The sequence below is a fragment of the Pinus tabuliformis genome, chromosome 7 (genome assembly GCF_031772625.1).
Source record: "Pinus tabuliformis cultivar Carrire ecotype Pingquan chromosome 7, CPIR1, whole genome shotgun sequence".
NCBI lineage: Eukaryota > Viridiplantae > Streptophyta > Pinopsida > Pinales > Pinaceae > Pinus > Pinus tabuliformis.
The window spans coordinates 110,759,198-110,774,633 of NC_142293.1; the positions used below are offsets into that span (position 1 = coordinate 110,759,198).

Below are 15,436 nucleotides of genomic sequence, written 5' to 3' on the forward strand. Positions count from 1 at the left end.
GTGACCTAACCATCATGTTGCAATTCAATGTTGTCACTTCGTGCAATCAATTCTGCCATCGCTCTACTTCTTCGTCTAAATCTGAAGTGCAGGAGCTTTGCGCTCCCACGAGATTCTCCCATCTACAGTCAAATTCACCTAATCTTGGTCTCGCACAATTATCTTGTAAATACAGTCAAGATCATCATTGCTTTCATCGTCGCGCACTGGTTCAGTGTATCGCGCTCCTTCGGCTGGGTCCAGTGGGACTACTACACGTAGTAACTTTTTCTCGAAGATCATTTTGCGCTTCTTCAGGTTGATCACTCCGTTTATATCGGTGACCCAATCTATCCCTTATAACACGGGATAGGGATTGTTGTCATCAACAATTTCTATTACTTCAAAATACTCCTGTGCGCTCACACCTTCAATATCAACTGTTACCCCTTGTAAGCTTCCCATGGGCAAAATCTTTTGTTGGTTCACCATTCGTAATTGAATAGGGGACCATTATAGCACGGGCCTGCCCATGTGTTCCCATGTTTGCTTTGGTAATACATTCACGTCCGAACCCAGATCTAGGATTACCTGATCCATTTCATACTCACGAATCTGCGCAGTTAACCTCATTTCCCTTCTGGTACGTAATGCATGCTTTCCCAATTTCCTGACTACGCGCGATTCTCCTGACCCTGTGCACCTGGTGATTAGTTCTTGTAGTTCTTTAACTGGCTTCTTGTCGCGCGGTAGTTTCGTGCATGTTTCTAGAAAGGTAGTGAGCATTGAAGGATCCATTCCTGACTCTGGTTGATCCTTACTACCTAAAGTGGAGGCCTTCGCGAAGCTCTTATTAGCTTCCATGAACGTCTCCTTTGTGTGTTCTAAGTCAAACTCGGGTTCCTTTGCAGGAGCCTTGCAAACCCATGTACTTTTCTCTAGTTGTTTCCATGTATCTACTCGCATGGCCGTACCACTTCTGAGCATCATGTTTACATTCGGGTCTTCTTCGCATGGCTTAGACCTCATCATTTGTATATTCTGAGTCGGGGGAGGGTGGAACACCCCTTTTTCACGCATCTTTGTGATCAACGTAGGACAGTCTATTGTTTCATGATCAAATTGAGCACAATATGAACATGATATCCTCGTCGAGTTGGTACAATCGCGGGGATAGTGCCCTGGTCCTCTGCAGTTGTAACAAATTAAATATTTGTGGCCTGTTCCTAGTCCCATTCCACCTCGTCCTCAACCTCACCCTTGAAATCCAGTGCGCACCATCCCCGCATCTGGGTCGAGGGCTCGCATTTTGGTCTGCATCCTATAGGCTGGGGTCTGATCCATCATTAGCTCGTAATTGCAACAAGTACGCTCATCGTGGCCTACCGACCTACAGAAATTACAAAACAATTGTTGGGGTGTTTGTGTATATTTCTGCAGCAAATGACAATTGTCCGTCGTGTGTTTCCCTCCTATCTGACAGATCGCGCACCATAAAGTGGGTGCCGCACTCAGCCCTGCCTGCGCCTCCGGTCTTAGTGGCATTGGCCCTCCTCCTGCCAAGTAGTTCGTGAATACTGGGCAGTGATCCTTGTCATGGCCCTGGCCTTTGCACTTTATGCACCATACTTCCTCGCACGCCTCTAGCCGCAGTGCCCTGTCCTGCTTCAAGCTTTGCATTTTCAAACACAAATTATGTAGTTGTGCGTGGATTTGGTTAACTCCCAACCCAAGGTCTTTTATCAGGGTCTCATGCAATCTCATTGCCATTTCCATTGCTTCGGCCTGGGTGGAAAGTTTCTGCTGTGACAACGTTGTCCTCAAGTGCGATGCCAAAGATGTTACAAACCATGCCCGATGATTTCCATCTGTCAACGTCATATTGGCTTCGCGGATTGTACTCTTCAGCTGTTGATCTAGATCCCAGGGAGTCTCGATCGGGAGCATCACAATCTCTTTAAACCCGATGATTGATTTTGTTTCTAACTTTGGTCTGTTAAATTACCTGTTTAGTGCAAACTGGATCTCTGCTATCCCTGCATTTGGGTGGTTGTTAGAATGTTTGATATACCATGTTAATGCACAATACTGTAGCGCGCTCACCAATGTAGCCTTCTTAATATTGTAGTCCATGACACCTTGTGCTTCCCATACTGCTCTTACCATGAACTAGAATTGGTCTGGATCCTCATTCCCTACTCCTCTGAATACTGGTAGTTTGATAGCGCTTGCCATAATGAACTGTGGAGGTGGTGGAGGTGGAGTAGATGGAGATGGAGGTGAGGGAGGTGAAGCCGGTGGCGGTATGGGTGGAGGTGGTAACCGCAGAATCTGCTACCTTATCAAACTGATCACGCTTCTCGGAGAAACCTTCGCGATCTCGTCCTCGCTATCCCACGAGGGTGAAATTAAGGGACTGTTTTCTACTTCTTCACTACTTCCGCTTCTGTATATATTTTCGCTCCGCGTAGTCCAAACATTAATTTGTTTGCATAACTCTCTTTTCACATAACAACATCTTAATCCTGGTGTTCAAAGATTTAATATACTTACCTCGCGGTCCCTTAAGAAAACGTCGCTCTGCCTCGCTGTAACTGACGGTTGTGTCCACCGTGAACTCAGTAATAAATCCTCCTATGATTTGGTCGAGCCAGTGGTCCACAGCTCACGCTATCATATCCTTTGAGGCTTCTAGTCTGTGCACTAGTTCCGGAGTCCACACTATTGGTTTATTGAGCCTACACCTTCCTTGGCTGTCTGTTAGCTTTGTGATCCACTCATACAACTTAGAAGGAAAGGATGCAAAGAAAATCTCGTGGATTTCCATATACACGTAGCGCTCCAACCACTTTTTCTCAGATACTTATGAAGTTCTGTTTTCCCATGTCGCGAACTCGTGAATCTTCTTGTCCAACCACTCTTCAATTTCCTTCTTTGTTGAGTTCTAGTGGCAAGACATCAGACATCCCTTATGCAGATCCCTGTCCCGGTAATGAAACCATTTGTTGGCTTAGTGGGGCTTGACCCAGGTTCAGAAGTGATTTAGCCAAGCAAATCTTGGTACTACTGGCCCTTTCGGCAACAGTCTGGGGAGCGCGGACTGAGGTATCACCCGAAGTAGTATGGGAGGGTGCTAGAACTAGGTTTCTGCACCCTGGGGATGTCTGAAATGAGGTGATTGGTACGTGGTCCAACCTTCGCACTTCCTGCACTACGCGCACCTACGGGCACCTCGCGCCCTGTGCGACTATCTTCGTGCGGTTCCATCCGCAGCGCAACCTGTGTTATTTACCCATGTCTTCCTTAATTAGGCTCTGTTAACTTGTTTACTTAGATTATTTTCATATATAAACATTCATACAAGTATTCATCAAGTGCCCACAGTAAACGAACAGAGTAAAAGTAATGTATAACATCAACATAAAGGTTTCAGAATAGATGCACAGAATAAACTTCTCTTCCTTATCTTTCAATCCCAAGTACAGACCCGACTTCTCCCTGCGCACTCAGCTGTAGGGGTCCGCGCACTCAACTGCGGACTCTACTAGGCCTCTGTGCACTCAGCTGCAGAGCCTCTTCCTACTACTACGACTCAATACACTTCAGATTCCACTCTAGGTTCTAACCATGCCTTCACTATTCTATCTATTCTCTACTAAGCTTAGCTCTACACTTAGAGCCTTGCTCTATTTATACAATCCCATGGTCTACGAACCATGGGTAGGCCGACACATCTTTACATTAAATTACAATTCTTAGGGCGGACAACCCTATGACTCGATTATACAATTCGCGCTCTGCGCCCGTACTTCATGGAGTTCTACACCATCTTTGACCAAAACTTGGGCTTTAAGCCCCAAAACCTACTGCGGGGGATCCCATGCCCAACACCTTATCACTTGCCTTAGGCCCAGATATTGTTATGAGAATATTTTCGTCAAAATTGCAAGGTTCTTCATTGTGAGGGTATGAGGAGTAAAAGATCGAGTTGTCTTTAGTGCGACTTTTTGGCAACTTTTCCAGTGGATTTTTCCAGTCTAATTTCTCTAAAACCCGACAGGAATTTATTGAAATTACAAGCTTGATGGGTAGTCCCTGCACAATCGAAGTGCCCTAGGGGTTTTTTAGGGTGTTGAATCCATATATACAGTCAAAAAACCATTTTAAATAACACAAATCAAGATTTTATCTCAATTGTTTTCCATCGGATTCCAACACCGGGAAGTCTAAAAAATCACACTAAAGACAACTTCGTAAAACACCAAAGTCTTTATAATTTAATATTATATCATCATCAAAGCCCAAGTCACATATGCACTCATGAATGTTGGGACCGTTGGGCTCACACAACATTTCACCAACTCAATAAAAGACCCAAATACTACTATGAGCCGCATCTCATAGAGTTACTTTGACAGTGGTAGTGGAATATATCTATGTTATGACACTCAGCCACAACCAATGTAGGGTAAATACCTACATTGAGGACTTTTGTGCCAAAGAGGGTGTTAGAAGATAATTGATAGCACCCCATAACCCACAACAAAATGGGGTGGCTGAGAGGAAGAACAAAAATATAATGGGAACAGAAAGAGCCATGTTGCATGATCAAGGGTTGCCATTACATCTAAGAGAAAAATAATGCAACACCACAATTTATTTGTAGAACAAGAGTCCTCATAGAATACTTGGCATGATCACACCTGAAGAAGATTTCTCTTGGAGGAAGCCAGATGTATCTCATTTCAAAAAAATTGTATCTACTATGTATTTTCATGTCTCTAAGGATAAAAGGAAGAAACTTGAACCTACAACTGAGATGGGAGTCTTTGTAGGATACACAAAGACACCACATAACTATAAGGTGTATTTTCCCTCACTTATGGTGATAGTAGTGAGGAGAGATGTCAAATTTGATGAGGATAAGGCCATAATATGCTCTCTAGAGTGAGAGATGAATATCCCACCATAGGAGGAGCTTCTAATTCCTAATGAGGAGCCTTAGAAAGAGATTTAGAATTTTTTGGAGAAGCCACCTGCAGAGGAGAAGATAGGAGGCTGAGAGGAGGCACCCACTCAACTAGAATCTTCTAGAGAGGGGAGGAAGAGAACCAGAAGCTGATAGATTGGTACAATATGCACAGAAGCATGTGGGAGCTCCTACATCTCAATGCAGGTAAAGGAGGTCACCAGATAGGTATACTGGGTATATGGCTGTCATGACAGAACTCATCGAGATAGAGTCGTCTTCATTTGAGGAAGCAATTTCTCAACAAGTGTGGGCTGATGCCATGGTGTAGGAGTATGACTCCATCATGAAGAACAATGTATGGGAGGTGGTGTCGAGACCAAATAACAAATCAATGTTTGGCTCTAGATGGATCTACAAAGTGAAGCATGCATTTGATGGGAGCATCGAGAAGTACAAGGCCAAATTTGTGGCCAAGGGCTATCCACCATATGGATGTGAAGACCGCCTCTCCCAAAGGTGTTGTTGAAGAATTTTTTCATAGAGCATCCAGAGGGATTTGAGACATGTGACAGGGAGACACATGTGTAGACTCGAGAGAGCCCTGTATGGTCTCAAGTAGGCACCCTGGGCATGGTACACTAAGATCGACACATATTTGAGTGGATTGGGCTTCACAAAAAGTGAAGCAGATGTTAATCTCTATCAAATTGTGGTATATGGAAAGTTGGTTATCTTGGTATTGTATGTGGATGATGTAGTGGTTTGTTTGTTTCTGTGGGGTGCCAAAGACACCTTCTTTACAGCTGGTTGTTCCCTACAAATAAAATACAGAGAATTGCTTGTTGTTAGTGGATAAAACTGAGTAAACAAAGGATTGTAAATGGTGAAAACAATGCATACATAAATATTAAATAAAAACTAAGAAATAAACACATAGACAATGTTTGATGAAGCAAACACATCAACAAAGTAATGGAAAAGGGATCCTTTTATTAAATATTGAAGCTAGAAGAGATACAATAGATGAATATTAAAACACTTGGAGAGAATTATTTGAGCAATGGTGCTAAAAAATCCTCAACAATGAGGTTCCTTTCCTCAATCTCTTTGCAATCTTCTTCTCTCTCCTAAAGAAGTATGAAGACTCTCTTAATGATGAAATCCTCTTCCTACTAGAATGTTGGATTGTTGAGGAGCAATTTAACCAGCATAACAATGCTTTTCTTCTTCTTCTTTCTGGTTCTCCAATGGCTTGTTTATATAAAATTTTGAATTCCTCTTCCCTCTCTTGGTTCATTAATGAGAAAATTACTTATGAGTAAGACAAGAGAATCCCTTGGGGGTTGCGTATCTCTAGGTAAACTTGAAATCAGTTTCCCTTGACTGGTACATGTTAGGGAATCCCATCTTCCAAGCGTGTGAAATAGTCATGGATTGTTGATCTGTTTGACTGCGCGGCTATCGAAAGGAAAAGTCGCAGGGTTGCTAATTTTTTCCTTTTGATGGGACTAGCAGGTAAATTTTATAATTAAAATTGTTAGGTCCCAATAATATTGTGTATTCCCCTTATCGTTATTGTTAGTGTAGCCCCTTATTGTTATTATTGTGCCCATGTATCCCCTATGTTGTTATTTTTGTTCCCCATAGAAGCCCACTATTGTTATTGTTGTGCTCTTACATTATTATTGTTATGTAGGCTATGATTATATTGTGACCCCTTAGACTCCTATATATACCAAGGAGGTATTATCATTTTCATCATCCAAGAATTATTCATTTATGTAATGTAAAGGAGGTTTCCCCCTTGAAGAGGATAATTTTTAAGTTGTTGATCTATCTTTTCTTCTGTTTTGTGAGTTCGTTGCATAGCATTTGGGATTAGAGGTTTGGATTCTAGGGTTTTGCTGCTTCAAACAGGTCATCTTAGAATTTTCACTATAACCTTTTTTCTACGAGGCTACAAAAGCTTAAATTTTGACCATGTGAAGTATAAATCTTGGTGAACTTCATGTAGAAATTTCAGATCTTGGTTCGCTATATTTTCTGAGTAGAGTTTGAGGAAGTTAGGGTTTTTGTAGGCTCCAAAATTCAATCTTAAACAGGCAACCTAGGGAAAATTGGCATAAATTTCTCATTGAGCATCGGATTTGAATTCTGTAAAAATTGAATGAAACGTCACGGACTTTAGTTGTTTTGGTATCATTTATAGGGACGAAGTTGAAATAGTGACATATGGCATTCCATAAAATTATGTTATACTAAACCAGTCTATAATCAGGTCATCGTGGGAGATTGGGCATAACTCTTTCTTGAAGAATCCAATATAGATATGACTTGTGGGGTTGGAAAGAAGAATCATAGGGCTACCATAGGACGAAATTTGAGACCTTGGAAATATGCAATTATAGAGATAGAACAGTTTCAATATCAAGCTCCTAAAAATCAAGAAAATGGTGTGATTGTTTTAAAATTTTGCATAACGTTTGTTTGAAAAATCAGTTTGAAGTGATTCAAAGTGCATAGTTAAGCATAGATATAATTTTTTTATTCTAGAATGCCTCAAAACAAAAAAAATGGACACACCTAGTAAGCAACCAGAAATTTCTTCTATGACGCATGAAGAGGAAGAAACACAACATGATATATCAAAATTACGAGATCAAGTGCAACAAATTTCACTCTCACAAAAAGTAACCAAAAATGAATTGGAAGTGATGATGAATTTTAACAGGGATGGTTTAGAATCAAAAATAAAAAGGGACATGGAAGGCTTGAAGGATGGTTTGACAAAGTTGCTACAACAAATGCTTCCTAATGGCGACAAGGTATTCCATGAAAATCATGATGAGAACAAAAGGAATGTTAATCATGATTTTAGAGACTTTAACTTTGGATCGAAGACCAACCACCTTCCAAATATCTATATGAGGAAGTTTTATGGCAAGGATCTGGTAACATGGATACTACAGATGGAGAAATATTTCCATATACATGATGTTTGACCCTCACTAAAGGTACATATTGCATATTTATATTTAGAACCCAATCCGTTTGTATGGTATCAATGGCTTTTTTCTTGTAAACCACTAGTCACTTGGTCAATTTTTACGGAGTAAATGGTAGAACATTATGAGGATAAAAAGAGCAACACCTTCTTTAGCCAATTGATAAATCTCAACAAAAGGGTTCAATCGAGGAGCACATTAAGGATTTCCAAGAATCGAATATTAGGGTAAATGATATTCAAGAGGAGCATAGGATTGATGCCTTCATAGGGACTTTAAAGGATAACATCTGACATGAGATTCACCTTTGGGAAGTTGAAAGCAAAATTATGGCTCGGAAGCTTGACATCTTCATGTGTATTCTCAACCTATAAATAAATATAGAAGACTCTGCATCATAAGATAAAATGAATTGATAACACTTTTGCCTCGTTATATTCTTCAAATCTTCCCAATGAAGCACAATGGTGAAATCTGAGTGATTTTGCTAACTAGTTAGGGTGCATGGTCTCAACACCGAAACTAGTAACCAACAAAAATGGGTTCCAAATCTCTAGACTCTTCTCTAAGAGCTCTCCGAAATTTCTTTTTCTCATTTAGAAAAAGCTAGAATGAGTAACTCCTCATTTTCCCTTTTTTATAACTCATTCGCTACTTTTGTCACCCTTTTACCCTTTTACTTTGTTAAAGTCACTTTAATATGTTTTTCACTTTATAAATTAGAAGTGACTTTTCATTAACTTATGACATGTCCCTCTTTTCACCACTTTAAATGTTTTAATGTTTTTTTCTAAATAAATCGGATTCTCTTCATTAATTTTTCCTATCTTAATTTACGAAAACCTTATTAAGCTAATAAAACTTCTTATTAATTAGAAACATTATATTTAAATATATAAAAATATAAATAAAAAACATATAAAAAATTCTCAGAAATAAAAATACCTTTATAAAACTAAAACTTAAAATATATGAAATTTATTTATGGCATCATTGTTTCTTTGAGGACCTTAGACAATCATCTAAACTAGAATTTTTATACTTAGATATACCTCCATATATCATTCTATATTATATATAGATCCCTATATCATTCTATTTTAATGGAAATATTTTAGAATTAACGTATAAACTTAAATAATGTAACTTTCACTTACTAAAATGGTATTTATAGATGTAATTGTTAAATTAAAAGTGGTTAATTGAAATCCATGTATCACACTTGCAAATAAAATTATAAGAAATACTTATATATGAGGTTTGAAAATATGAAAAATAGAATCATGAATGAGAACAAACAAAAACAACACGCATCAAAAGAATCTTGATTTTATTTTCAATTGTTTTTCTCCCTACCTACCTACCTTTTACAGCCATCTGTTTGACCTATAATTAAGGTACAAAACATATAACCACTTTGTATAATGAATTGGCATGGGAAAAGACTTGAAGATTGAACATAAACTAATTAAGCCCCATACTTACTCGTATGGGTAAGTTATATGACAATGATAAGTATGCTAGAAGAGATATACATAAAACAATATAGAGAATAAATTAAAGAGTCAACTAGCCATAGGCATTTTAGTGTCACAATTATGTGTGGGATATGGGTTAGGCATAGTTTAATTTATACATGAAATTGGTATTTTTATTAGAATTCTTTAAATTAAGTATGTTTTTTTAACTGTTTAAAATGTATTTTTGAATATATGAATAGATTTAGTAGTTTTTAAAAATCTTTATTTTAATTTTGGTTAAAATTAATCACAAAAAATATGATAATTTCTTTTATAAGTTAGATTAAGCCAATAATATATAGTTTTATAGTTATTTATTAATTTTATTGATTTATTTATTTTGTTTTATGGTTATTTAACAATTTTATTGGTTTATTCATTTTTATATATTTAAGTAATTCAAATTATGGAAAAATCTAATTTAATTATAAAAAAAATAAGTTACATAAAAATCTAATTTTATAAACATTAATGTTTTAAACCATTTTATGTATATATATTAAAATATTAAATTTATGAAAATTAAGATATAAATTAGCAATTATTTAGTAAAGAAAAATAGAACTGTTATATTATTTATTTTTATTATAAAACAAATTTATTAATTAATATAGAAATAATTTTTGGTAAGGAAAAGTAATTATATTATATAAAGAATTTTAAAACAAATTTATTAATTAATATGGAAATAATTTTTGGTAAGGAAAAGTAACTCTATTATAAAGAAAAATCTAAAACAAATTTATTAATTAATATGGAAATAATTTTTGGTAAGGAAAAGTAAGTGTCAAGATAATGTTGTAGAGATATTGTTAGATATTTAACAATGATTATATTTTTAAAAATAGTGTCAAAATAATGTTATAGAGATATTTATTTTTTTAAAATTAGTACAGAAATTGAGTATAAAAGTTGGACAAAAATATATTCACTTAACCATCAATCAAGTGTCTGCATCATTTTATTGTCCACCAAAATCTATGAATTTTATATAAAATATATTTATATTAAAAATAATTTTAAAATAATTTAAATTATATTTTTATATTTTAATTAAATTTACTTTATAAGATTTTGAATGGACTGTCAAGACATTTAAAAATAAATAATAAATAAATAAATCATTAATATTAGGTTGAAATTGTATTTTTTCGGAAATGCATTGACGTATAGAAATTCCAGGAATGATATTAGAGTCAAAGTCAACGAACCTCCAAAATCCAAAATTAGAGTCAGGCATGACTCTCGTGTTAAATGCCTAACAGATAGCTGGCATCTAATTTGTGGATATACCGTTACAAGCATTGCAGATGAAAAATCTGGGATTCTATATATTTTCAGTCAACCTCATATGGAAACAACATAATAAAAATGGCATAACAGAGGAATTCCAACTACTCTTAATTTAGATATTGACCCAAAACTGACCTAATTCCTAACAGAACTGTGGCCTCTGCTGATCCTTAGAAGCACTAGAGTATAATGATGATTTTCAACATGGCAGCCATTGCCAACAGTGTCAATGCCATATTTGCCTCCAGTTGCAGACGGCCCAAATTTGTCTTCTGAAGGTTGCTTGATGTAACATGAGTTGGAGAAGGATATGGAGAGAAGTTCACTGCATGAAAACAGGAAGGTTATATAATTTGGTAAACAGAATATAACATAAGAAAATGAAGAGTTTCTTATAGTTTGCTGTAATCTGCAAGGAAATAAATAGATGAAGGGTTTCTTATAGTTTGCTGTAATCTGCAAGGAAATAAATAGAGATCAGAAAGTTGAGTTACCCCCATGATGGTGAGGAGCAGGAGAGCTGGCATTCTCGTTAAAAATCTTGGCATCTGGTGAATTTGGAGAAATATGCAGAAGCTCTGAAAAGCCAAGAATAAGCACATGTGAGTGAGAAACTAAAATGTCAAGGAATTAAAGAATTATACTAATTTCAAATAGTAAAAACAAATTAAAATGACAATTAGTATATAGATTTAAATAAGTTGTAATATATAGATTTAAATAAGTTTTATTCTTATATGTTCATCAGTAGTTTAATTAGCTATTTCAAAATTATTAATAATATAAACTATAATTTAAGATTCAAATCCCCATAAATCTATTAATAATATAAACCATAATTCAAAATTCAAATCCCCACAAACCAAGCAAAAGAACATCCTCTTACACAAAAACCCTCAAAATATACCATTAAACAAAACCCTAAAGCATACTTCATACTTCACACAGACCAAGAGAAGAGTCCAAACATCCTCTACACAAAAACCCTCAAAATATACCATTAAACAAAACCCTAAAGCATACTTCATACTTCACACAGACCAAGAGAAGAGTCCAAATCTCAAAGACCTGGGCATGCAGAAATATTGACATTAACAAGCACATGACAAACTAGTGGCATCTGTAGAGCCATAAATCTATTAATAATATAAACTACCATTCAAAATTCAAAATTTAAATCCCCACCCCAAAACATACCATTAAACAATACCCTAAAGCATACTTCATACTTCACACAGACAAGGAGAAGAGTCCAAATCTCAAAGACCTGGGCATGCAGAAATATTGACATTAGCAGGCACATGACAAAGTAGTGGCATCTGGAGAGCCAGGGTTTGGTTGATATTTATCCCTCCTGAAATCTTGGAGCTATCCATGATGAGAAGGCAAAGGCACTGGGGAGAATGTGAGGCAACTTGAAGCAGAGAATCACAACAAGCTTGAGTAGGGTTGTTATTCAATCCTTGTACGTAAGTAATGCAGGGTGCCATTCCCATTATCTGAGTAGCACACTCAGCTTGCTGATCATCCCCAGTGTCTGAAACTGCCAAACTTGCCATTGACATGATTAACAGCAATCCCACACACAGAAAATTGCTCCTTGCCATGAAGAGATTTGGTAGGTTAAAATCTACTAACTTTTGTGACTGAAAATCGTAGGAGTTAAAAACTGCGGTATAAACTTACAGTGGAGAAGCACATCCCCTGGACATATATATATACTGTAAAACTATTTGGCAACCACCTGAAAATGATGAATTGCATGGAATATGACTCTGGGGCCAACGAAAACTGCATGGATTGTACTACAAACAGTCATGGAAAAAATCCACCGCAACGCCATGAGTGTGATTTCAATGAATGCCATTTAATCAAAAATACATTCAGCGTTTCATTGATAATTACATTACGGATTCCTTAGAATTTTCCGGGTAATTGTTACACTCACTCCATTAGGAATCCATTACACTATCACTCGGCAGAACTTGACATTAATTATCCATTCAAATAAATAATAGTAAGAATTTGGAAATTTATTATTTTGGGGTTTGGAAATTTACTATTGGTGTAACAGACAATTTTGATATAACTGAAAATCCTTATACAAATGCAATCTTCCACTAGCATAAATGTTGTATAGCTGTAATTATTGTGGGTTTAAAAAAAAAAAAAAAATCATATACTACATGATATGTTAGAGTCTATTTAAGGTAGTTTAATTGATAATCGCTGTGGAAATGAAATTTCATTGAACCAGTAGTTTTGGGTTCAAATCTTGTGCTATCCCCCCAATGGGGTGAGAAGTTGAACATGATGAAGATGTAGTCCTACCAAACTTACAAAAAAAAATTAACTACATGTTAGAAATTAAATAACAAAGTAATGAAACATAAAAGAAACATAAAACAAGAGAGACACATATATATTATAGGCTAAGTATATAGAGAAATAGCAAGTCCTTCTTTTATTATTATCCAACAAATTAAAGTGATACAACTTCTCTTGATTATCACAAAATCTCTTTTTTTCTTCAGAACAATATACAACACATCACTTCATATTCATTATCACATATTCTTCTATCTCAAGGTTGGTTTTTAAGGTGAAAAAATCCTAAATTAACATAACTTCTACCGTGAAATTTGTCAGGCCAGGGTAACTCCAGAATGGGCAGAAGAAATTGATTGATTATTTCATTAGACATCTATTGTTTATATACATAAAATGGACGGATCAGTTCATCTTCTTGATGACTGTTCACGTTCCAGGTTACCCAACCATTGAAGATTAGGTGTGAACATTCCCCCTCCTAATCTGAAGGGATGTTGGTGAGTCCAAGCATCGTTCTGAATCTTTCAAGCTTTTCTCTTCCAAGCGCTTTAGTGAATATGTCTGCAATTTGCTCATTTGTGGAACAATGACGGAGATGGATTGTTTTGGCCTCAACATGATGTCGGATCAGATGATATTTAGTATTGATGTGCTTAGTACGATCATGGAACTTTGGGTTCTTGGCCAACTTTATTGCAGAGGTGTTATCAATCATGAGTGGAGTTGATTGTACTTGTTTTACCTGCAAATCTTCAAGAATTTTCCTGAGCCACACAATTTCTTTCGTTGCTTCAGCTGCTGCCACATATTCTGCTTCTGTTGTGGAATCTGCTGGAACTGATTGTTTGCGTGATCTCCAGGAGACAGCTCCTGATCCAAGACTCATAGCATATCTTGAAGTAGATACCCCAGTTTCTTTGTCTCCATCGAAGTCTGAATCAGAGTATCCAATCAAGCTGAAGTCGTCCACCTGTGTATACTTGATTCCAAGATCTTGAGTTCCCTTCAATTACCTTAGAGCTCTTTTTGCAGCAGACCAGTGTCCCTCACAAGGCTTTTGCATAAACCTGGAGAGGATTCCAACAGCAAATGAAATGTCTGGTCTGGTAGTAGTGAGGTAGATGAGACTTCCTACAAGCTGTCTATACTTTGTTGCATCCTCAAATTCCTTTCCTTCAATAGATGTGAGCTTCAAGTTTTGTTCCATTGGAGTAGAAAGAGGATTGCACTCTGTCATGCCAAATATGTTTAACAAATCTCCAATGTATTTCTTTTGAGAAAGAAATATGGATTTTGGATGTTGGTTTACTTCAATGCCAAGATAGTAATGAACATAGCCCAAATCAGTCATTTCAAAACTTTTTCCTAATTCTTTCTTTATGGATGCAATATAGCTTTCATTGTTCCCTGTCATTAAAAGATCATCTACATATACCACAAGATATACAACTGTTTTGCCAACTTTCTTAACAAATAAAGTTGCATCATCAAGATCAAAATGTTTGAAGTTGAGTTTCAGAAGATGCTCAGTTAGTTTTTCATACCAGGCTCGTGGTGCTTGTTTGAGGCCATACAAGGAATTCACAAGTTTGCATACTTTGTGTTCATGTCCTTTCACAGCAAATCCTTCAGGCTGGGACATAAAAACATTCTCTTTTAGATCTCCATTCAAGAATGCAGTTTTTACATCCATTTGATGGACTTTCCAACCGTTCTGAGCAGCTAGTGCAAAGAGTGTCCGGATGGTGGCCCATTTTGCTGTGGGGGCAAAAGTTTCCTCATAATCGACCCCTTCCTTCTGTGCAAAACCTTTTGCCACAAGCCTAGCGTTGTGCTTGTCAAGTGAGCCATCAGCTTTGTACTTGTTCTTGTAGACCCACTTGCAGCCAATTGGTTTGGTTCGAAATGGAGGATCAACCAGCTTCCAAGTGCCATTCTTTATGAGGGCATCTGATCCAGGTGGATGTTGGTGGCCACCCACCAACCCATTTGGACCCCCACAATTGTCTCTTTCAGTCTTTTCAGTTTCCTAAATTGTAGCACAGTTTACTATTTTTACCAGTTTTTCGGGTCCTGAACTTCCGGAGCCGTTTTGAGGCCCTAAACGACGTTTTTTTGGGATTCTGGGGCAACATGGGTCCATAGACCCATGTTGCCTATAGACCCATGTTGCCTCCCAAAGTGGTAGTACTCGGATAGATATTTCTAACGAGCTATCGTGCGCGTCAAACGGAGATCGTATGCCAAAGTTACGACCCCGGGAAATTGATGTACCAATTTACCCAAACGGGGCCCACAATTTGGCGTTTCATCTTCTAGGGTTAGGTTTCGGGATG

The 15,436-nt window shown here is 37.0% G+C and overlaps 1 protein-coding gene across 1 annotated transcript; it reads right to left on the minus strand.

Moving 5' to 3' along the window:
- Positions 1-10,948: 10,948 nt before the first annotated feature.
- LOC149245533 (non-specific lipid transfer protein GPI-anchored 14-like) lies at positions 10,949-12,544 on the minus strand. Its single transcript, XM_089439134.1, has 3 exons — positions 12,037-12,544; positions 11,264-11,347; positions 10,949-11,094 (listed from the first exon to the last, which is right to left on the minus strand). Exons 1-3 carry the CDS (start codon positions 12,374-12,376, stop codon positions 10,949-10,951), a joined length of 570 nt encoding a protein of 189 aa, XP_089295260.1. The 5' UTR covers positions 12,377-12,544.
- Between the last annotated feature and the right edge of the window lie 2,892 nt (positions 12,545-15,436).